Source organism: Phaseolus vulgaris, chromosome 10 (genome assembly GCF_000499845.2).
Source record: "Phaseolus vulgaris cultivar G19833 chromosome 10, P. vulgaris v2.0, whole genome shotgun sequence".
Lineage (NCBI taxonomy): Eukaryota > Viridiplantae > Streptophyta > Magnoliopsida > Fabales > Fabaceae > Phaseolus > Phaseolus vulgaris.
In genome coordinates this window covers 15,311,283-15,336,978 of record NC_023750.2, presented here as the reverse complement: position 1 = coordinate 15,336,978, position 25,696 = coordinate 15,311,283, and the positions used below count along the sequence as shown (strand labels likewise).

At 34.2% G+C, this 25,696-nt stretch overlaps 2 protein-coding genes across 2 annotated transcripts; both read right to left on the bottom strand.

The window, feature by feature from the left end:
- Window positions 1-5,788: 5,788 nt before the first annotated feature.
- On the bottom strand, window positions 5,789-12,290 carry LOC137818908 (long-chain-alcohol oxidase FAO1-like). The gene is made up of 3 exons (XM_068622564.1): window positions 11,766-12,290; window positions 7,909-8,181; window positions 5,789-7,812 (listed from the first exon to the last, which is right to left on the bottom strand). The coding sequence occupies exons 1-3, from the start codon at window positions 11,982-11,984 to the stop codon at window positions 6,079-6,081; spliced, it is 2,226 nt and encodes a 741-aa protein (XP_068478665.1). The 5' UTR covers window positions 11,985-12,290; the 3' UTR covers window positions 5,789-6,078.
- A 2,674-nt stretch (window positions 12,291-14,964) lies between these two features.
- On the bottom strand, window positions 14,965-16,225 carry LOC137819197 (uncharacterized). The gene is made up of 3 exons (XM_068622970.1): window positions 15,840-16,225; window positions 15,619-15,756; window positions 14,965-15,433 (listed from the first exon to the last, which is right to left on the bottom strand). The coding sequence occupies exons 1-3, from the start codon at window positions 16,006-16,008 to the stop codon at window positions 15,399-15,401; spliced, it is 342 nt and encodes a 113-aa protein (XP_068479071.1). The 5' UTR covers window positions 16,009-16,225; the 3' UTR covers window positions 14,965-15,398.
- Window positions 16,226-25,696: the final 9,471 nt, after the last annotated feature.

Genomic DNA, 25,696 nt, shown 5'->3' with positions numbered 1-25,696 from the left:
AAGCATGGTCAAAATACATTTGAAAATCTAGCTCTTTCTACTATGCCTAGAATAATCATAAAGGGCAAACACAACTCTAGAGATGAGCATACATACCATAGCGTAGTTCACAAAACTACCAATATTTTCCCATTTGAAGTTGTATATGGACTTAATCCTCTTTCTCCTTTAGATTTATTACCCCTTCCTAATCCACATACCTTTGTGCATAAGGAAGGAGTTACAAAAGATGATTTTGTTAAGAAAATGCATGAGAGGATTCAAGAACAAATACAACAACAAATAAAGAAATATTATGAGAAGTTGCCAAAAACAATAGAAAAACAAAAGGAATGGCAACTTCCTAAAATTAATGTTTACACAACTGCTCAAACTAACACATTTGATTTGTTTGATGACTCACAGAGATGGACATTTGATCCTGGAGGATGAGCCTAGTTTTCAAAATAGGAATAAGGTTGTTGTTCGAGATCAAACCTGTAGATCTGAGGACAAATCCTCTCAAGAAGGAGGGGATGATGGAAACCATCCAGCCACATACATCCACATAATGATGATGAAGAAGAAGCATTCGATTTGAGGACAAATCCTTTTCAAGAGGGAGGGGATGATGGAAGAGGCCCAAGCCCATGATAGAAAAAGCCCAAGCCCAAGCCCAAATACAAGTTCAAGCTTCAACTCAAGCCCAACAAATAGAAGATATGGGCAAACTAAGCATCATTGGATGTCTTTCTTTTGTAATTACTTTTGATTATTTTTAGTAGAACATAAAGGGAGGTGTAGATATAAATATAAGAGGTGAAAATGTATAAAGCTAAGTCACACCTTCCATGTGACACAAAAGAAGGTGTAGGTATAGATTTAGGAGGTGCCAAAAATAGAAACCAAGTCACACTTCCCTTGTGACTAGGAATTGGCTCCAAATTCAAATGCTTCTCATTTGAATTTCCCTCCACTTTCTTTTGAATTTCCAGCCCTCTAAACACTATAAATAAGAGGGTTTGGCTCATGTATTTGAAAGATTAATTGAATAGTGAAATGCTGCCAAAATTGTGCCATTCTCACTCCTTGCCTAAACTCTCTTAGGAATAGGCTTTTAATCTTCAAACCTTTCACCACCTTCAGAGGGGCTGGCCGAACCTCCCCATTTCCACACTCTTCATGCACCTTCAAGGTCATCACACCTCTTAGGAGGACCTTGTTCATCTCTTCCATTAAGCTTCCGCACCATCTTCCACAAACATCCAAGAAGAGCTCATAGGAAATCCATCAAAGTCTCACACAAATCTCTCTCAATTTGAGTAGAGTAACTTTTCTTCAAATTCCAAATCTGAATTTACATGAGCATAACACCTCTATTTATAGTGTGAGAGGGATGAAATTAAAGTGGGAAAATTCAAATGAGAATCATTTGAATTTGACGCTTATTACATGTCACAAGGGAGGTGTGACTTGGTTTCTTTCTTTGGCACCTCCTAAAACTACACCTACACCTTCTTTTTATGTCACATGGAAGGTGTGACTTATCTTTGTGCATTAGTACCCCTTATATTTATATCTACACCTTCCTTTTATGTTCTACTAAAAACTACTCAAAAGAAATTACAAAAAGAGACATCTCCCAAAGCCTTGGCCTTGCTCCTAGTAATCCTTTGAGGCATGAAGGATGTTGAGCTCATGGGTTGGGCTTGGGCTTCTTGGGCTTGGGCCTCCATTTTAAGAACACTGATAAGTGTCTAATTTCAGTAATATTTCATATTAAAATATAGGCACTTATGAGGATTTATTGCTAATTTACATATAAAATAATCCCTAATTTATGAATTTATACCTTCTTACATTTTTTATGATCTTTATTTGAATAAGAGTATTTTATTCCCAAATTTGGTGTTAATTGCAGATTTCTAAGGAAGATTGGAGTTTTGGATTAAAGGTGAATGATTTGAGCTAAAAAGATAAAGATAGAAGGTCCCAGAATGGAAAAAGATGCAAAGAAAGATTGGGCCTTTTTTATGTTTTATCATTTAGCCCATTAGCGCGACACAATAAACAACCTAAACCTAGAAAACTAGGATAAATAGAGGGCTAGAGGCTCAACCTTAGTGTGCCAGATTGAGAGGAAAACACCATAGAGTGAATTGTAACCCAATTGGGAGAATGGAAGGTGCTAGAAGTATGCGTGGCTAATTCTACCCTTTGGGGTTGGGAGTAATCTGCTCAAACTCTTATGTATTGAGGTGATATCTTATATATTAATATTCTTGGTTGATTATTGGTATTGTTGTTTTACTTTTAACTTTTCGTGACAAATTGAGAATCTTAAATCTGACCGGGAGGTATTTTTAGGGTTCGGACCTAAACAACAATACTTAATATATTTGAGTGCTAGGAATAGACTTGAAATGTTAATTGCTATTAAACGTCTGAGCTTCGTTCTAAGTTGTTCTTATAATTATGCGAGGGATCGATAGTTAGGGGACATTCTTAAGGACTTTATATGCGAGGAATCGATATAAATGATTTTTATACGGGCATCAATTTCAATCAAAGAACTTAATATTGACATGCTAATCAAAATACTTGAGAGTGAGAGAGATGAAACTAATCCTTATTTTTCCAATTGAAACAACTAATTCTTTGTCTGTTTTCTTATTGATCAGTGCCACCGCAATTAATTCAAAACTCTTTTAATTGTTGTTCTGTTTTTATATTTAGCGATTATTGTACTCGATAATTCAGTGTTCCTTGTGGGATCGATATCCATCCTTAGGGACAATTATTACTTTTGACAAACGTGGTGCACTTGTCGTAAAAAGTCATCAAACACTAATAGGAAGAACTTCAAATGTTTTGGTCCTTGACCATTCCTCCTATTGATGGCATCTTTATTTGCTTGTTGAGATGATCCTTCAAGTTTAGCATCCTTGGTCATCTTCATGTGTTTTTGAATCACATCACCAACCCATGATCTCATCACCCACCATGCCTCAGAGGATTACTAGGAGCAGGACACAAACATTAGGAGATGAGAATCAATTGATGTCTTTTTTTTGTAATTTCATTAGAGTAGGTTTAATAGAACATAAAAGGAAGGTGCGGATAGAAGTTTAGGGCCTATGAGAAGAAATGGCAACAAGTCACGCCCTCTATGTGACTCACCTTTAGGCGCCATTTTCAATGGTCTTTCATTTGAATTTCCCACCTTTTTCTTTAGTGAAAACCGACCCTCTCACACTATATATAGAGGTGCTTGACTCATGTAATTACAAGTTGAATGAAGAGTAAAGTTACTATACACAAATTGTGTGAGATTAGTGAGACTTGTTTCTCCTAGCTTTAGTCTTATCTTGTGAGTGTTTGGGAGCTCTCAAGTGGCGGCAACATCACTTATCTTGGAGCAAATTCACCATTCTAAGTGGCGTGATCTTCTTCCCAAGCTTCATCCACATAAGTTTTCCTATCCTTCATCTTTTCAATTCCAATTCCATTCCATTTCAATTCCTAAATATGTCTTGTGTTTGTGTTCTTGTTTCTATTCGGTTCATGCTTATTCTTTAGTGTTCTTCCTTTTGAATTGTTGCGTTTCAATTCTGGATTTTATCGCACCTTGTTTTGTCATTCATAATCACCTATAATTGTGTTTTTCCTTTGGTCTTATGGAAATGAACCTTCACATCTACTTAACACTTGTCACCTTAATTGCTTAATCAATATCAATTCTAATTCAACAAGTGTCACCTAAATGAATCAATCTAAAATCAACTCACATCAATTGGGGACACTACATGGGAAATAAATATGAGAAAAATGCACTTAAGGATGGGAAATAAACGTAGGGTTTTTGGGAGGAATTTTGGGATTATGAGTTTAAAAGTGTGAGACAAAAATAAGAAATTGAAAGTGTGAGAAAATGAAAATGTGAGGCAAAATGTTTTAATGTTTTATTTTTTTCTCATTAAATAACTTAGCGTGGACTAAGGTGACAATAAACGTCCACATCACCTTAGTGTCGCCTAGACCTACACTAAATGTAATAAAATATTAACTTGCTTCCACTTTGTGATGGCATTGAGCTCTTCTCTTTTGTGATTTTTGGGTGGTTTGTGGAAGCTTAGTGGTTTGTTGATGGATCTAGGCCCTCCTAGGAGGTGTGGCTGCCTTGGAGGTGCATGAAGAGTAGGGAATTTAGGGAGGTTCGGCCAGCCCCTTTGGAAGGTGAAAGGATTGAAGATTAAGACCTAAATTCTAGGCAAGGGAGTAAAGTATGGCTCAAGTTTGGCAGCATAACAATACTCAATTTAATCTTACAAAATGAGAGCCAAGCACCACCTTATAGGATTGGAGGGCTGGAATTTGAAGAGCCAAATACAAATGAAAGGCTAGCCAAATTACATGCAAGTGTGAGCACATGGAAGCACATGGAGCACATGGCACATGGGAGCACATGGGTGAAGTGGCGCCTAAATAGAGGTAAATTCTAGAAGTATTCCTTGTGTGGTCGGTCTAGAATTTACGCCCATTAGGTCTAGCTAATTGGGTCGGTCCTAAGTTTACTTAGAAATGGTTATTTCTAATTAAACTTAGGTTTAGGCTTTTAAGTACCACTTTGCATATTTCATCACATTTACAAAAAGATTTAAACTATGCTACTTTAACTAGAAAAGGAAGAAGAACTATCTCACACTAAAGTCTAAGACATGTAAAAATGTCCCCTTGACCCCTCTTTGACTATGACTCTAGTGATTGCCTTAAGTGTAGCATTTTGGTGGCCTTTGATAGGATTTGTGTTGGGGCCTCTTCCATCACTTTGTGTCTCCATTCTTGATGCAATGTCATTCTACAACTTATTTTTTGATTGCATATACTTTGTGTCCCCATTCTAGACGCTAGCTTATTATTATTTTAATAATTTTTAACCATCCACTTTGTGTCCCCATTCTAAACGCTAACTTATTATTATTATTTTAATAATTTTTAGTGTGAGTTAAAGGTCTCTATTGTTGACATAATATTTAACATTTATTTTTGTGTCCAACTTGAGTAGACTTCACCCATACTAGTGACTTCTATTTTATAGTCTGCGCGCTTTTTGTTGACTGCTAAAATGGATTTTTCTTGTAGTGACAACTAACATGTCCACAATCTTCTTGATATTAAGAAGGTATGTGTTGATGGTACGATCTTCTTTTAGTTGAATTTTAAGTTTTTTTTATATTGGCTCTTGAATGTGAGACATAGCAGATGCGAAGCTTTTCCTAAATTTGAGATGAGAAAGATAATCCTACCATTTTGGTGAAAATGGATGTGTGCATTGAGGCTAAAAGCCATGCCACCAACAGCTGGTTTCGCCGTTCGTAGTTGAGAAACACTTCATTGATAGTGTTTGTTAAAACATCTTGGAGTGTTGAAAACCGTGGTGACCTTCCAAGAACTTCATTAGTTGGAGACCCTTAACAGTGGCAAGCACTTGCTGTTGCCAAACTAAAAAGTTGTCATCATCCAAGTTGAGAGAGATAGGTATACTGAAAGTGAGTGGGAGAAAAGAAGAGGTGTTTGAAGAGTTGGCAGAATGAATGGTGGGAGAAAAAAGATTATAAGTGATGATAAAGACTAAAGAGTTCTTGATACCATGTTAGAAAGAAGATTTGTATTGATTGAAAAGAGAGATTACAGAAAGAATGTTTTATACAAGATATAGAGTAACAGATGTAACATAAATGTAAATTGTTATTTCTGATTATTTACTAACATAATTTATTAACCAGAATCCTATATATAAAGTAGTATCTCAGATATTAACCATATCAAACCCATTGTATCCGTGTGAGAAGTTCCTTGTTTCAAATGGCACATTGAAGATTCACAATCCAAAACGAATGAGTGACATTCTCAGAAGTGATTCAAGAATGTAAACTCAAAAAAATGGAAAATGATTAAAATGTTACTAATCACATGTTCCTTCAAACTTGCTAACAACCTAAGCAAACTATTGTAGTATGTTGTGGCAGCATAATTTATTGCTCTAGATTGGCAGGGGCATGATAGCTTGCATAGAAAAGAAGAAGAAAAAAACAAATTTTATTGTATTCCCAGAAAGGCTGCAATTCTCTTGGCAACACAATATGCCGTAGATTGTATGGTTATCATGGGATTCACACCAATTGCAGTTGGCAGCAAACTAGCATCACACACAAATAGGCCTTCTGCTTCCCAACTCATCCCATTTTCATCCACTGCACCTTCCTTTTCACTCATCCCCATCTTACAACTCCCCATCTGGTGTGCGGAACTATATATACTCCATTTTTCTTCTTGTGACATTGACCCTCCTGTTGCATATATGGATTCCACAAACCTCTCCAATTCCTTTTCATTATTCCCATTACATTCAATTCTCTGCCCGTCACTTCTGTGAGTACCTACCTCAACTGCTCCTGCTGCTATAAGAATCCTCAGTGCCTGCTTTACTCCATCCCTGATATTCTCTTTGTCCGATTCATCTAAATCATAGTGCACCCTACCCTCACTCCTAACTACTCCACAACCCTTGTCCCTAATAATTGTAATCAGATGAACAGTCCGTGAATATTTTAGCATTCTTTCTTTGAAGTCAGATCCAGACACCCAAGGAAGCAGTGTAGATAACACTGCTGGCCCCAGTGCTGGAGTTTCAACTATAGCTTTTACATTGGAGTCCTCTGATACCACCTTATGAACAGAAGTTATTATTCCCCCCTCATAGCATTTACCCTTGAGATCAGAATTTGAGTCTGGAAAATACCCCCAGGACATTAGCACTGGATGCATATGAAGATTCTTTCCAATGTGTTTGTTCTTCAATCCACTGGAGATCATTAAAGGTGGCGTTAAAAGAGCCCCACAGGCTGAAACTGTGACTTTTGCCTCAACTTTCAGTCTCCAAGTGATGTTGTTTGTTAAAACATTGGCCATCACTCCTAAGCATTTCTTTTTTCTCACTCTCCCTCCCTTGTTATTTCCCAATATAAATCTTTCAGCTTTGGTTCCTGTTAGTATCACTGCATCATGATCCACAGCATCAACAAGCCATGTAACTTCTGTTCCTTGTTTGTCTCCTCTTGTACAACCATAGTTGCAAGACCCACAGTAATGTCGTTCTGATGAGTTTCTTGGCACGTAATCAACTTGAAGACCAAGATTCTTACAACCTTTTCTGAGGACTTGATTCTGGAGCCCTTCCTCCACACACTTGTCGGTTACACCAATCCTTTTGCAAACCATGTCCATGGCAGAAAGATATTCATGACTCGAAAAGAGTGATAATTTGTGTTCTTTTTCCCATTCCTTAAGCACGCTATCCGGTGTTCTAATAGATGCTGCCCAATTAACAGCAGAACCACCACCTACCGTTGACCCTGCCAGAATCGCCATGTTTCCATCCCAGGATGCAAAAGTTCCTCCTAATTCATAAAGCTCATTCAAAGAAGGCCCTTCTAGAGAAGAATAATCACTGGAGGTATAGTAGTTACCCTTCTCAAGAACAAGCACCTTCAAGCCTGAACTTGCCAGAGTAGCAGCTGCAACTCCTCCCCCACAACCAGACCCAACAATTACCACATCACACTTTATTCCAAGGACATTGTTTCCAGCATCTACAGAAACTTCAAGACCTTTCTCACCAAGAGACTTAGGCAGGCTCCAATCACTCTCATTCCTACCTTCCACTATTCCCTTTTCAAGAGGCCTCTCTTTTTGAACCTGTTTTGTGATCCCATCAGTGTCAACCTTATATCCTACAGCTTCCCATGCTGGGTTTTGACCCTTCTCATCACACTGCACACAAGGGAATATTCCATGACTCACAATTAGTAAGACAGGGAAGAGATATGATCATGAATGAGAAGTTGTGAATGAAGAAAGTGGCATGACCTGAGAGAAGAAAACAAAGAGGCACAGAACTTTGACGTAAAGGAATGCAAGTCTAATAGGTGTGAAGAAGCGGTGCTTAAACCATTTCTGCAGAACCTTTTCTCTGTTGTCTAAAGAAATATTAGAGAAGTTGTGGATGCAAGGCCATTTCTTACTCAGACAGAGAGTCCCACATAGCAACAATGTGCCCAACCTTGTTGACAGCATCCATAGGATCAATCTCACAAATATCAATGCTTCTTTCAAAGCTCTTTTTATCAGCATATCTGCAGTCTATGCACATTTCACATTTTAAATTCTAGCTAGTAAAACTACTTCCTTCAAATTCAAGAAATTCTTTCATATGAATCACTGTTTATTTATGAGGGCCATGTTAGAATAATATTTTTACTAATACAAAAACTCCCCAAGAAACTCTTTTGCAATGCTCTTAGTTGTTTTGGTATGATGCAAACTTCGATGGAAAACAAGCTACCCAACACTCCCTTTCACATTTTACCCTACAATGGTATAATTATAAGGTAAATTCCTATTATATATCCACATAACTACATAAATAACTAGCAATAAAAAATGAATTTTTTTAATTCAACTATTTTTTTATAACTTTACATTATTTGCATGGTTTATGTCAAATTTAATAAAATTAAAAGTTTAATCAAGTGATTCATATTTTACTACTTTATGAATAAGATCACAAATAATATTTTATTAATAAATACTTTTGCATATATAATTTTATGTAATTTAAAAACAAAATCTAATTCTGAATTAAAAACATATTTTATAACTAAATTATTAAATAATACATTAATTAATTAAATTTGTAAATTCTGTTTTATTCTCAACTATATCTACACACTAAAAAGTTCCCCCTTATATTATTTATATTTTTGTTAATGACATTGTTGATACAAGTACACACGAGCACATTTCTCCCATGATTTTTATAAATAGATAACAAAATTATTAAAAACTCACCTTTCGGCCAAGTTTTTTTCATCACAATTTTTTTTACCAAAATAATAATAGTAGGAAAATAAAAAAAAATAAATATTAAACATATAAAAAAGTTTAAACCATTTTAGTATTATGACATGAAACTTTTGTTAGTGTGGCCATGAGGGGGTGACCCAATATTGCACACTTGCATGCAAGGGGGTCGTGGGTTTCACGATTTGATTATTATTAGTCTGGTCCATTTACTTATCAAAATTTTGTATTTTAATTCATATACTTCGAAATTAATCATTCTACTTTTTATATACATTCTTTTATGCTTCAGTTGTTTCCTTTAGTTCTCAATTGATGATGTAAAATAAACAGATAATTAGTGTTTAAACTCTTAGAATTTCTAAAACACAGAAGTTTATGGCACTCATGACCATAGGCGATTTTCAGAAATAAAGTTCATTTTCCTTCTTACTGTATATTTTAAGAAATTTCGTTTTTAAATTCTTAATTTAGTAATCACTAATTTTTTTTTTAAGATTAATTTGGCATTGATTTTAATTTTGTAATAATGTTAGAACACCCAAAGTTAAAATAGAGTTATTAGATGATTTTTACATTCTCTAAACATGTTCTTGTTTTATTAGAGAATTCTTTAAGTGATACAATCTGATTCAAGCAGTATTTTCCTTTAGGTTTAGGATACAATGTTTAACCTGATTTAAAGTGTTTAGAAATATGAATTATTACCTTTTGGTTTTCATCTTTTAACTTTATTTAACTAGTTTTTGCCAAACAAAGTCTTTATCAATTTTGAGTGATGATAAAATGTGTAAAAAGTAATAAATAACTATTCCATTATCATCTAGGAGTTAAAAAAAATTCTCATATTTTCTTGATAAAATTTCAAACAAGAGAACCATGTGTATGTAGTGTTTTAAAACTTTCAAAAACTTAATAATAAAACTAAATTAAAGATTTGTGCATGGTTATTATAATATTAAAAAAAATCAGTCCTACCAAGTTGATGACACGATAATTAACTAAGGAACCTAAAGTGGGTAGATTCATAAAAAGTTATAATAGTAATTAATACGAATATCATTTAATTCCATTTATAACATATGAAAGAGATGCCTTATGTCTTCTTCAAATAAAAAATATATATATAACAACTTTGTTTATGGAGTGGTTGAGGAAGAAGGAAGTGAGGGAAGGGAGAACAAGTTTTCTTTCTATGGAAAAAATAATTGACAATTCTAAACATTTATTACAGTTATATATATATATATATATATATATATATATATATATATAAGTGAGGTGTACTGTTACTGGTTAGGTGGAAATTGAGTTTAATTTATCTTTTTATATATTTTAATAATTAAATATCATTGGATCGTGTTGAGTTGGATTTATTAATTAATAATCTAACTCAATTCAATTCCATTATATTAGGTTGCCTTGAGTTGAACGAAAAATTAAAAAAAAAGTAATTATTCATTAAGAAAAAATACATTGAAATAACTAGTTTTATATTTTTTAATAATTATAAAATAGTGAAAATAGTGTAATATATAAAATTCATATTTATTAATATAATAAAATATAATTTTTAATAAAATTATTAAACTAATATTATATATTTGTTATATATACAAAATTGAGTTGGATTTTTCTAATTTAAAATTCATAAATATGTGTTAAATAAAATTCAACTCAAATCACAAAAATATAATAGAGTTGAAATGCTTTTGTAGATTTAGTGTAACTTCTTTATACCTTATTTAGTTGTTAGATAATTTGTCTTTGTATATAGTAAAGTTACGGGTAAGAAGTTATTGCTTAGTTATAATATTTCTTACAATCTGAATTATAAGTAGAAAAAGTTATAAATTGTGAACTAAAATATATATTTTAGCTATTTTATATTTTTTGTTATATGTTTTGAAAATGTCTTTAATTTAATTTAAATTTATTTTTAATATTTCTATTTTTATATAGTTTTGATGAAATGAAATTAAAAAAAAATATATATAAATAATTAATAAAATTATGTAATTTAAATTAATTTTCTAAATTAGTAAAAAAACTTAAGTAATTTTGCTTATGTTTAAAGAGGTTAGTTAGACAACATCAAATTTTGTGAATCAAGAAAGAAAGTGGTAGATCGTTTGTCCTCTTATCAAAGGTAACCCAACACTAAGGATATAGTTGAAGATGTGACAAGAATATTAAAAAAATACAACTTTCAAGTTATTAATTTCGAAATAATATCACCGACAAAGAAAAATAATCATATAACAACCACAAGTTTTTGAAAGTCTTTATCTCTCTTTTCCTAAACATGCATCTCTCAATTATGAGCCCTAATTCTCTTTCTCCCCATCAAATCAATTATCCTTTTGCTCAATTCAAAACAAATTACACACAAATTGCTAGAAATTAATGATGGAGTTGATTATGGTTACATGATCAAGATAAATATTTAATTTGCTGGTATCATTATTATATAAAAAATGCAACAAACACGTATATAAATACCTAACTCTTATATTTAAATGCGTGGTGAAGTGTAACTAGATCATAGAAAAGAATTTATCCTAATATTTATATAATGACTTTCTATTTAAGTTAATAGATTATAATGGATTGAGATGCAGATTATTATAGTTTGACATACACTATAATAATTAAATTTTGTAAAGGTAAATAATTTAAAAATGGTGTATGTGTAAAATCAGAAATATTTTTTCGTTTTTAAATATAAAAATTAAAATTAAATTATATCAATTATCATGAAAAACTTGATATAACGAAAAACTAAATAAAATATATAGTTTAATTAAGAATTTTATAGAAGGAAATAAATAAGCACAGAAGATGTGAAAGTGAAGGAGTGGTACCTCTTGAGGGATAGGGAATTGAGAGGCAGAAGATTTCCAGAAATGTTGCACAGCTTTGGTTTTTGAGTTGTGTTTGTCCAAATGTTCCAACTGCAGAGGAGGAAAGAAAGCCTCACATATGCTTGTAAGGGATTCCATCTCAGCTGAAGGAAGAGGATCTGTAGTGTTTCTGCTTCCTCTTCTTCCTCCTCTCAGCACAGGATGACACTCTCTCTTCATCTCTCTCCCTCTACACCAACTGCACAATATCACCACTCTGTGCTATGTAATTGATTAATCAAGATGTGTTGTATATATGGAGAGAGAGAGAGAGAAAGAGAGCTTGGTTTTCTTGTATATCATTAACCAAAGACAGGTAAGAAAACCCAAAAACACACTCCTATGCATCCACAAGAGTGTAGTTAGTGTGTCTGTAAATGGAACTATCTAAACCCCAACAACTCAACTCCTCGTGCTTTCCATTAAAACCCTCTTTTCCAATATCACCTACCAGCCATGTGTATCTATCATAACTTCTTCTCTTTCATATCATTTATATTATTTTTTATGTATCTATCATTTATAGTATGAGTAAATGACTTTTTTTAGAAATTATAATTAATTTATTCTTTTAAATGTCATCTAACTTTGTATAAAAGAAAATTATACATTACATCCATTATATACCGTCTTACCGTGAACAGAGGGCCAATGCAAAGAGAAAGAGAAAGAATACTTCTTTATTAAGTATACTCAAAAGTAATTGTTACTATGGTGAGAGACTAAAATATATACACATAAGTTAGATAAGAGTAACCTTGCCTAACGGTAACATAACAGTAATACATTAACACCCTCGATAAACTTATGGTGGTTCACAATAACTGTGAGTTTATTCCTGAGTGATAGAAAATTTGTGAGTTTATTCTTGAGTGATAGAAAATCGGATCAAGAGATTGGTTTAGTTAGAGGATCGGTCACTTGATAACGAGCAGGTATATGCAAAAGAGTAATGTGCTGTTTTTGAATGTGATCTCTAACAAAGTGTAAGTTAAGCTCGAAATGTTTTGATTTGGAGTGCATAATAGGATTGGCACTTAGAAGCACAACACCAAGATTGTCAGAAAAAAGCTTTGAAGTAAGGATGGGAATGTGTAATTCATGAAGAAGGGACTGAAGCCATAAGATTTCAGTCATAACAGCAGCTATGGCACGATATTCAGCTTTTGTACTGCTACGGGAAACAGTTTTCTGTTTGTGAGAGGACCAAGAGATGAGATTGGAACCAAAATAGATACAATAACTGGTTGTGGATTTTCTGTCATCAACATTTGCACCCAATCGGCATCGGAGAAAGCAATAATGGAGGAGGAGGAATGCTGATGAACCAGGAGACCATGATCGACAGTACCCGCAAGATAGTAAGTATACATTTGACTGCTTGCCAATGATGAACATGAGGATCATGCATGAATTGCACAACTTTGTTGACTGAGTATGATAACTCGGGGCGAGTGACAAGGAGGTACTGCAAAGCACTTACAACAAATCTGTACATTATAGGATCAGAGAAAACTTATGAAGAAGATTGTTGAAGACGAATAGAGGAAATCATGGGAGTTGGTTGGGGATTGGAATCTAGCATGTTGGTCTTGCGAAGAAGCTCACGAATATATTGAGTTTGAGAGAGGTGCATGTTCCCAGTTGAAGTACGAGAAACTTGAATACCCAGAAAATGATGAAGAGGACCCAGGTCTTTTAGTGCAAAAAGGATTTAAGACTAGCAATGAGACCAGTTACTGCAGTCTCTGAAGAACCCATAATAAGAATATCGTCTACATAGATTAGAACGTAAAGAGTGTCATTGGAGGCAAACTTAACAAAGAGAGAACTATCACTTATAGTTGAACGAAAACCAAGATGTTTTAAGGTATTACTTAACTTAAGAAACCACGAACGAGGAGCTTGCTTCAGGCCATAAATTGCTTTGTGAAGGTGACAGACAAGATGCGGATCCGTGGACGTAAAGCCAAGAGGTTGTTGCATGTAAACACATTCAGTGAGGTCACCATTAAGAAACACAGTATTGATATCAATTTGACGAACGAACCAACGAGAGGCAACAACATGAGCAAGAACCAAACGAATGGTAGTGTGACGAACGACAGGGCTGAAAGTCTCTGAATAGTCAAGTCCTTCTGTTTGGTTGAATCCTTTGGCCACAAGTCTTGCTTTGCATCATTGTAGAGATCCATTTGCATTAAGCTTAGTTTTATAGATCCACTTGCAACCAACTAGTGGTTCTCCTGGAGGAAGAGAGGTTAAAGTCCAAGTTTTATTTGAGAGTAAAGCATTATATTCTTCGGTCATGGCAGTAAACCAAATGGGAGAAGCAATAACAGTTTTGACAGAAATAGGAAGGGAAGGAATAGCGTTTAGAGATGTATGATAAGCTTTGGGTTTAAAAACACCAACTTTTGCACGGGTAATCATAGGATGAGTGTTAGCAGGAGGGGTAGGAGTGGGAGAGGGAGGAATGAGGGTATCACAGTGACTTTGAGTTGATGAAAGATTGGAGGGAGAGGCAGTATCTAAAACAGAGGTGGAAGAGGGTTGATTACATTGTTGCATAACAGTGATAGAAGGAACAATATCAGTGGTTACCTGGGAGGTGCAGGAGTCAATCTTATACTGATTGGGATGAGCAGAGTATGGAAACGTTGTTTCATTGAACACCACATGACATGAAATAATGGTTTTACCTTCAGGAGTAAGACAGATATAACCTACATGTTGAATACTATATCCAAGAAACAAACAACATGCATAACGAAACACAAATTTGTGTTGATTGTAAGGTCTTAAACTAGGATAACAAGCACAACCAAAGATCTTAAATTTTGTATAATCCGGTTGACGTTGAAACAATTGATGATATGGATTATTACCTTTTAAAACATATGTGGGAAGAACGTTAATAATATGAACTATGAACGGAGGTGATAAACGCTTCATCCCAGAAACGAAGCGGGAGAGGGGCAACCTCAAGCAACGTCAAACCCATATCAACAATGTGATGGTGTTTGCGTTCAACAGAGCCATTTTTTTCATGAGTATAGGGACAAGTAAGACGATGTTGTATCCCATGGTGATGCAAAAAAGGAGTGAGAGAAAGATACTCTCTGGCATTGTCTGTTTGAAGAGCACAAATTGTGTACCCCGTTTGTTTTTCAACAAGACCTTTAAAGGTTTTAAAAATATTGATGACTTGAGACTTTTTATGCATGACATAAATCCAAGTAAATTTAGTGTAGGCATCTAAAAAGAAACATAATAGGGAGCACCATTGGAAGCCATGAAAGGGGAAGGTCCCCAGATATCAGTGTAAATCAGTTCAAGAGGCTTAGTACAAGTATGCACAGAAGTTAGAAAGGTAATTGATGACTTTTTCAACGAATACAAGCAGAGCAAAATTGAATATTATCAGAAACACGTATATTACAGTGTGACATAATTTGTTTGAGAACTTTAAAATTGCAATGGCCAAAACGTTCATGCCATGTGTTTACATTGATTTTATCAGCAGTGAAAGATAGAGAATTTACAGAACACTGAGAAACAGATAGCAAAGTAGGAAATATATACAAGCCATTTTTAAGAATGTCCTGAAGCATAACTCTTTTCGTAACCTGATGAATAACATAACATGTGTTAGAATGAAATTCAAAGAAAACGTTATTATCAATACATAATTTAGAAACGCTGATAAGATTCTTAGTGATTTCAGGAACATGAAGAAGATCTTTTAAAACAAGATTGTTATTGGAAGTAGAAGAACGAATATGAGCAGAACCAATAGTAGAGATTTTCAAACCTGTGTCATTACCCATCTTTACTGTGTCAGTGCCGTCATAAGAATTCTTGCTAGTGTAAGTAGAGGAGTTGTTCGTGATATGGTGTGTGGCTCCACTGTCTGGGTACCACAGAGGGTCGTCAACAGAAGAAAGAATACCTAACAGAGAAGGAGCACTGGAATCGGTGTCTTGCAGTTGAGTGAAATTTGCGTGAGCCTTAGTGGAAGAGTGTTGATCATACCTTTGCCAGCAAAAAACTCAATAGTATGCCCGATTTTCTTGCATATTTGACAAGTGGGTTGGGGTTTAAGAATAATGCCATGAGTCATGTTGGTGAGGTCGGTAGTTGGAAGACCCTTGAAGAGAACCTGAACGAGACCATTGAAGAGAACCTGAACGATAAGAGTCATGGTTTCCACGAAAACTATTGAACTTGTTCTTAACCTTATCAGTTCTTGAAGATACTGGATTCCATGAGACAAGAATAGCTACAGGAGAAGCAAGAGGATCAAGAAGATGGTGTTTGTCAAGACATTCTACTTGCGCCAATAAAAGAGCTTCTATTTCATTGAAAATGTCTCAGACATGATGGAAGCCACAAAAGAAAAATTTTGTGCTCTTGATACATGTTGCAGTGAAGAGAGGGCCATGCAAAGAGAAAAAGAAAGAATACTTCTTTATTAGAGAAAAAGAAAGAATACTTCTTTATTAGGTAACTCAAAAGTAACCGTTGCTGTGGTGAGAGAGTAAAATATATACGGATAAAAGAGTCCTTACATAAAAGTAATCTTGCTTAACGGTAACATAAGTAAAATAACAGTAATGCACTAACCCTACAGTTATATATAATTTTTGATTTAATAGTTTTTTAAAAAAATATATAACAAAAGATAAATTTATAATAAAATGATATAAAAATTATTAAAATAATATTATTATTATTGATTGTTAAGTGCGTTTTAAAAAATGGTTGGAAAGTATCAGGACCCTTATATAAATACTTATAAATTTATAAGACCCTTTTAGGAGCCCACCACTATAACTCTCATCCAAAATTGGTTTAAATTGCGTGTACGTTGGTTTTGTTTGTTCAATTCTTTATGGAAAATAAACTGTAAGAAAAAGATACAATCGAGTTTTTATATTAACTCATTTTAATTTATGTGTTTTATTTTTAGAAAATAAATATTTCTTCATAAAAGTTTATAATTTTGAGAAACTCAGTTTTATGTTATAAAGGAAAGTTATACAGATAAGCCATAATAAAGTCCTTCGTTTTGAACATTGATGTGCAGTTTTCAAGTGTGAATTATTTGGTATTTTATATTTTATTTCTGAAACTTCCTTCAAGAAAAATTATATTCTAAAATAACATAATTAACCCTACCTCAATTTAAAGGCAAAATACTCAAATGCATCAATCTGTATAAGTATTAAAAGGATTCGTTCCTGTATTTTTTTTTTATTTTTTTTTAAATTGATTTTCATCTTCATCCAAACTTTAGACCTTATGAATACTTATAGTAAGGAAATTATTAAATTGAGTTATTGTAAATTTTTTTATGTGGCAAATAAAATTTCAATGTGGACCAGGATATTTTCATGCTGAAAAATCATTTGTTACTTAAAAAAAAAAGACTTATTCCAATAATTTCCTTACTACAAACGTTCATGAAGAATAAAGTTTGGACTTGAGATAAAAACCAATTTCGTGATTTTGTTGTTATTTGTTGTTGTTCTCTTTCAATCCAAAGCAATTATCTAAAACAAACATTTTCTCTTATTTGTCGACCTTCTTTTTCATGTCATTTTTAACTATCTACCACCAACATTTTGGAAATGAAGGGCACTCACCAATTCATGGCACCCTCAGCGTGGCGCTACGCATCATACTGATGGGAAATTCAATACAATAAAAATAATATCTCAACAAGAGCAATAAGCAACGCATAATAATTTCCCCAACTTGCAAGAATATGTGAGGAGCAATAACAAATAATGACAGCAACACAAAATACACTTCAAGAAGACACGAAAATTTTAAGGTGGAAAACCTTCTCAATGTGAGAAGTAAAAACCACGGGCACAAGTCAGTCAATCAAGCTCCACTATGATCAAATTTATGGTTACAAGAGAGTCTCAAATCACAATACAAATTGTGCTTAATAACCAACCAAATAGCAATACAATAGAGAATAAGAAACCTGAAAAATTCACAAAACTGGAGTTACCATACGCGGCCTATATATCCCTGTTCCAATGACTTTTGAACAATCCTAACGGTCTAATTGAAGCACCACGAAGTATGAACCTTCTGAAAAAATTTCAGCTCAATCCAACGGTGGACGAAACAATCTGAAAAGTTTCGTCCTCAATAGAAACGCTGAGAATGCTGCTGCAGTGTGAGATGAATTTCTCTCTGCTCAAACAACTTCTGCAAGATCCGAACGGTCTGATTGAATTCACACAAAGTATGAACCTGATGACAAAATTTCAGCCCGATTCAATGGTGAACAAAGCGTTGGTGGTGGCCGGAAGTTGCTGAGTGAAATTTTCTATCTTTTCTCTTTTCTCTTTCTTTTTCTATCTGTCTATTCTGTTGACTGCTGTCTCTCTGTTCGAAAAAACGTTAAAGATTAATATTTGACTGGACCTCCACATAGGAAGTGAGTCTAACCCAACACATACATGCAACCTAAACTTTACGTGTCCTAACACACATCGACTTAGGTTTAAAAGAAAATGTTTTACTTGAACTAGACCCATGTGCACTAAGCGCACCCCTAGGTCCATAACTACCCCTGGTTTGCCGCCTAGGCCTTATGTACGAAGGGTTACACTAAACATACAAAAATGACTAATACATACATTCGAGGCCCAATCACATGGTCCACCAACATGGCCCAAAAGCCGAGCTGATCTGTATGGCAGGTGCTGAAGGCTGACCTTAAAGTGCTGAGCTCTGAGTGCTCTGGTCTAGTACACTAATGTTTTAATATGATCAGTCTTCCTCTATCTCAAGATTTACATGATGACACGTATATATATTATTTTCTTTTATTTATGATTAAATATTATCAGTTTTTATTAAACAAAAATAAAATTACACAATATACTGATCCCAGTAGTTTTTGTTTTAAATAATTGAAGTCGGTCTTATATAATTTAAATTATTTTTTCTTAAAAAGAAATTTCACGGCTTTTAAAAATTTAAAAGAAATTATGCATGCATTATTGCCAATTTCAGTGGATTAATCTGTTGATGAATGAAGTAGAAAATACGATAGGGGGATAAAATTGACCTAACTGTGTACAATTCAAGAGCTTTTAATAAAACTCTTTTTCATACAGCAATCAATGAAACACCACCAAAATCTCACTCATTGCTTGCCCCCATGCCCATTATATGGGTCAAACAAAGGGAAAAATAAAAAATTATTTTGAAGTTATATGAATATTATGATCTTATTATTACCATAGCTACTCCAGGAGCCACATTTAAAGTGAGTTGCTCACTTTATTTCTTTCAATAAATTTGGACAATTTGTTCACGCAACCTCTTTAATTTGAGGCATATTATGTTGCAAATATTATATGTGTACCGGTCGATATCGGAAGAAACAGTGTCGATAAGATGATCGATCGAGTCAAATACCACAAAGGTACATAATAAATAAACATGTAATAATAATTATGATGACGTTGAATGTGTCAACTTACACTCCAAAATATATGAAAAATATCTCCAACATAATAGATAAACTAATTAAATTGAAAGATATACATTCCTAGCATTAAGGAATCATTACGCATGTCAGTTGACAACCGATATTCGACCCATAAGTGTCAAGACCCATAAATCAAATCACTATAAATAGAGTCCTCTGTGAAGGTGATGTGAGTTGATTTTAGGATTGTTCATTTTATGGTGTGACACTTTACTTAAATTGAGTTTTTTAAACAAGAATATGGTGAGAACTCTAAGAAGATCCCCACTGGACACGAACTTAACCAAGTGGTTAAGTAAGTGTGAAGGTCCACTTCACAAAAGGAAAAGGAAAAGACAATTATAAGATGAGAATGATGCTAGAATGTTCGGAATTAAAGAACAAGGAAAGGAAACCAAATAGAATTTTCGAATGGAAACAAGGGAAACCAAACAAGAACATGATACAAAGAGTAATAATGGAATGACAATGGAAGAATAAACGAAGGAATGAGAAAGCTTATGTGATGGATTTGAGAAATGGAGCACGCCACTTGGAGTGTGATTGGCCTCCAAGATAAGTGATGATAGCTACCACTTGAGAGCTCTCAATACTCACAAGATAAGACCTAAATTCTAAGAGGAATTCAAACCTCACTAACACCTTACACAATTGTGCAAAGTAACTCTTCTTCTATTAATTTCAACTTGTAAAATATACCAGGTAGGCCTCCTATTTATAGGTCAAGGAGCCTTAGAGAACAAGCTAAATGGGTAGGATAGGAAAAGGGAAAAAATGGGCAACCTTAGGGTTTGACTAAGTCAAATCCGCATCCTAGGCTTGTCCTTCTAGAAACTAGGTCAAAATGCCTTCCAAAAGGGCTAGAAACAAGCTAAAATGCTACCCACACCCCCTATTATGCTAAAGGCACATTCTTCTAGCCTATCTTTGCTATTTGGACTCCTAAAGTGAACCCAAATTATTTACAACATGTTTTATTCTTAAGTAGACCAGCAGGAAGAACTTGAGATGCTCTAGTCTTTGTCCATTTCTCCCTCTGGTAAGGTCTTCACTTGAATGTTGAGATGACCTTTCATAGTGTGCATCCTTGATCATCTTCTTGTTGTCTTGGTTTGTATCAGAAGGAGTAAGGTACGTTTTTACATTATGCTAGAATACACCTAAACTAGAACACTGACTTGAGCGTCAGAGTGCAATTTGTAGGTACCCCGCTCGACCGAGCATCAACATTGAAGGAAGGAGGCTTGAAGGAATTTTGAGATCATCGATACGTCAACAATTGAATATCCAGTCACAAGTACTATCTGGGTCCCTCAGCCTACACATGTACAATATGAAAATGAGAAAGAAATTAGGCCAGTCCTGTATTTACAATTGTGACTTCCATAGTATAATGTACCATTTTTTACCACACACTTCTCATTATCTCATGACGGTTGACACAACTACCTCCATGACATTACTAACACAGTGCTAGAAGCACACCATTTTAACACATTGTTCTTAATTGGTTAAAATTTATCAAAAAATTATAAAATCATAAGAGATGGTCATTAAATAAGTTGTGAAATCCACTAAATTTACTGATTTTAAAAATTTATCTAATATCCCTAAAAATCTCACATATAAAATTATTACCTATAAACCTCACTCTGAATCCACACAATTATGCGCATAATAATCTCAATATCATATCAACTAGTATGACATGGTTAATTCATATGACTTGAAAGACCAAATTATTTTTCAAATCGCAGAAAAAACCATATGAACCTCTTTCGACTCTCAACACCAGATAATCCTCATCTATGTGATTCCAATATATCAGGAGAATTAGAATACATCCTTATAAACAAATCCCTAATCAATGCACATCTTAAACAATCTCAATATGGTATTTTATTTCCTGAAAATACTACCTCTTGATTATGATTCATAATTCACATCTCACAATATTTAAATTCACACCATTAAATCATGTCAAAGCTTAGAAATTCAAAACACACCAAAAATTTATCCAACAAATCACATAAACATCCTATTAAAGAAAATTTTCAATTAGAAATATATATATATATATATATAAAATAAAATTTCATTCAAATAACATTAAAAACAACAGAACATGAATAACCCAACCTTTTAAAAATAAAAAAAAAATAAGTTTTTTTACTCTAACTTAAGCAAAAAAAATCTCAGTTGAGTGAGAATGCATCTCGCTCGAGCGAGAATGCGCCTCGCTCAAACGAAAATACTCTTTCTTGAACAAGATTAAACTCGAGTGCACCCCAATATTCACCCTATTTTGCTCAAGCGAAAATGGGTCTCGACTGAGCGAAATTCCTTCTCGCTTGAGCGAAAATGAACCCAAGAGCACCCCATTTTTTACTGTATTCTCGTTTGAGTGAGAATTATCTTGCCTGAGTGAGAATTATCTCGTCTGAGCAAGAATTATCTCGCCTGAGCGAGATATGTAGAAAACAGTTTCTAATATTTGCTATATTTTTTATTTTCACCAAAAAATTTACATTCAAATGTTATGTTATCAAACATACCAAACCAAAGTAATAATCTCTGCTATAGTTGGATAATTACTCTAATATAGCTACTCTTTAAATCTATAATACCATATATATCCAACATTTCTAAATTAAAATCATTCACCATAATCAACCAACTAATAATTAGAATCTCTTACACATCAATTATATCATAATACAATTCACTCATTCATATTAACAATTCAACACTTTTCATCCCAAAGACAACATATTCAACACTTATTCTCATAAAAACAACATATACTATACATAATTCACAAAATCATCTACTTTACTCAAAACAAACAATCCTGCAAGAAAATTGTAACTAGTGACTACGTTACCCCCACATCTAGATCTTCAAGCCTAGGGTTATATGAAAAACTTAAACTAGTCTCCCTTACCTAAGCTGGAGCAGATGCTCATTAAGAGTTCCAACTTCAATAAGACCCAAGGACAACATAACCTGCACCACATAGTTTTGATAAAAAAAATTCTAACTATATCACTAGGACTCTGAGCGAACAGGAACTAATCTTGAAGATGAAAGCACCACATGCAAGGACCTAAACAGAGACCAACCTAACAAATTCAAATTGTGTCTCAAAGAGAAGAGCAAAAATGAACTTACTATATTATATATTCTGATCAGACAATCTTGTCGTCTTTGCTTCCAGGAGTCCAATGATGGACTATGATTGTCAATCTGATAAATGAGGAGAACAAAGAAAAAGAGAAGTTTTAGAGAAATGATAGTTCTTTTAAGATGAAATCTGAATAACGAAATCTTCTATTTTTATTTTTTTTTCATTTTAATAATAAAATATTTATGTACCATTTAAAATCTATCACTTCTACTCTAAGGTTATTTTCTAAATCCTTACAATTTCCAATTAAAAAAATATTTTAAAACAAAAATTGTGATAGACTATAAGTTGGCAACAGTGACAATGGGCTAAAAGAAGGAAGATCCAAAGTAATATTTTAGTTTTCTACCCTTATATTTCAAAAGATACCAAAATCACTCTTTTTTATGGACATATTTTGTTTAGTTTTGAACTATAGAATTTGAAGACTTTATAGATTCCAGAATCCGAAAATTAACATTTATGATTTTGTGCATTTTGAATTATATAAATTAAAATACAAAATTTTATTTTTGTATTTGGGATTGTATAATGTATAATATAATATAAATTTATATTATGAATTGTAAAATTATATTTGAGATTATTTTAGTTTAAAGAAAGCATCATATCTTGCTTATAAAGTAAGTATTTACTTTTTTTTATCGACAAGAAAAAATAAATTAATATGAACCACTTTAGGGGTGGCTCAACCCTTATACATAATCATAGCACAACAGTTCCTCAAAACCCCTTCTAACCTACCTAATCCTTATAACCTTAAAACAAAAGAACACCCCAGTCAAAGGAATAAACCTTGCATAAGCTCACTTAATTGAAAACATACAAGCCATAGGATCAATGCACCACTCATAATAAGTAAAACAAGCATAAACAGATTTAGATGTTACCCAAGACCAAACCTTTAATTGAGCCAAGGTAAACATTTCTGAATGATCTATCACTCCACCTTGGAAAATATGCTTATTCCTGTGCTTCCAGATTTCATTTACTACTGCAATCCAGATGCTACTCCAAACAACTTTAACCTGGGCAGATGCATTTAACACATTAAACTGCAATAAGTGGGAAACTGGATCAACATGATCAACGGACGTAGTCCCCAACCATGTAAAACACTGTTTCCAAACAAGTCCAGCAATCCTGCAATAAAAAAACAAATGATTTGTCGACTTCACTTCCATCCTGCAAAAGCTACAGAGGTTGCTATCAACCGAAACCCCACGCCTTTCCAAATTAACTTTTGTAGCAACCGAATTAGACAACACCCTCCAAGCAGAAAACTGGGTTGTAGGCAAAGCATAAGACTTCCAAAGGGATACAAACAGACTCTCTCCCTCAAAGGGGCCTCTTAATTTAGCATAGGCAGACTTTACCGAAAACCCACTATCCTTACCTACCTTCCAAACCCGGCTATCTTCAATACTCAAGACCGAGGCCTTTCCATGCACCTCTTGTAACAACTGGGCTTCCTAACTATTTTCCCACTAAAAAAGACCTCTTCTCCAGACTAACTTCCACTCCCAACTATCGTTAACTCACTCCCCACAAGACTCTAGATTACCTTCTTTATTACCACATAAGGAATACAGTCTTGGGAATTTACTTTTCAAATCTTCGTTGCCCGCCCAAACATCTTTCCAAAACAAGATATACTTCCCGTTTCCCACTTTCCACTCACAAAAATTCTCAAAGGTTCTATCCCATTCCTCCATCCCCCAAACCCCCTTCAAATCCCTCCACCAGATGGAGTCCTTAGCATTACTCCTTTGATCTTGCAAGATTCTCCAACCTCCTTATTTAGAGTCAAGAATTTCCTTCCACAAACCACCATTCTCAGTCTCCAGACGCCAAGTCCACTTTCCCAATAGAGCCACATTGAAAAGCCTTAAGTTCAAAATACCAAGACTGCCAACTTCTCTAGGCTCACAAGCCTTTTTCCACGAAACCCACGCTATTTTCCTTCCATCTGAACCTCAACCCCACAAAAACTTTCTTTGAATTTTTTCAATCTCCTTTAGCACAGCAGAAGGAAACATATACATAGATAAATAAAAAAACGGGATAACAGAGAGAACCGACTTAATGAGACAAACTCTCCCGGCCAACAAAAGAAATCTACCTCTCCATTTTCCCAACCTACTCTTAACTTTTTCCAACACTACGTCCCAAAACGAAACTCGCTTGTGGCTCCCCCCCACAAGAAACCCCAAGTACTTAAAAGGGGTTTTCATGACTTCGCAATTAACGATAGCAGCAAACTACTGAGTCACAATGTGGTCAACCCCCACCCCTCCAATTCTACTCTTCAAAAAATTGACCTTCAAAGCAGAGGCTAATTCAAAACAGTGTAGAATGACTTTCAAATTGCAAAAAAATTTAAAGTTAGCTTCACAAAGAAACAAAGTATCATCCGCATATTGAAGCATATTTACCTTAACCTTTTGTACCCCAACCTCCAGACTCTCCACCAAATTCTTCTCTACAGCTTTCCTTACAACACCTACCAAACCTTCTGCCACAATAAGAAACAAAAAAGGCGCGAGAGGGTCGCCTTAATGTAACCCCCTCTTAGGGTAAAACTCCGAAGTAGGGCTCCCATTTACAAGCACTGACACAGAGGAAGATTCCAAACATGATTTAATCTATCTGATCCATTTTTAGTAGAAACCTAACCTTCCAAGCATATAATATAAAAAATCCCAACTTACAAAGTCATACGCCTTTTCGTAGTCTACTTTAAAGTAAACACAACTCTTCTTCCTCCACTTCACCTCCTTTAAAACCTCATTAGCTACGAGGACACTATCCAATAGGCCCCTTCCTTCCAGGAAAACAGATTGCCTAATATCAATCAGCTTAGTCATCACCTTCTTCAGTCTAAGAGACAAAACCTTTGAGATGATTTTATATAAACAACCTACCAGAGAGATAGGTTTGAAGTCACTTAGCTGTTGCGGGTTGTCAACCTTGGGCACCAAACAGATGAAAGACGCATTTGACCCTCTGGGCCAACTGCCTCTATCTGCAAACTCGTTCACAGCCTTCAGAACATCCTCTTTTAAAATCTCCCAACAGAACTTTAAAAAGCCGAAGTTAAATCCGTCAGAACTAGGGCTCTTCGAACTTTCACAACTCCATACAACAAATTTAACTTCTTCTTCAGATATATTTTCAACCAAC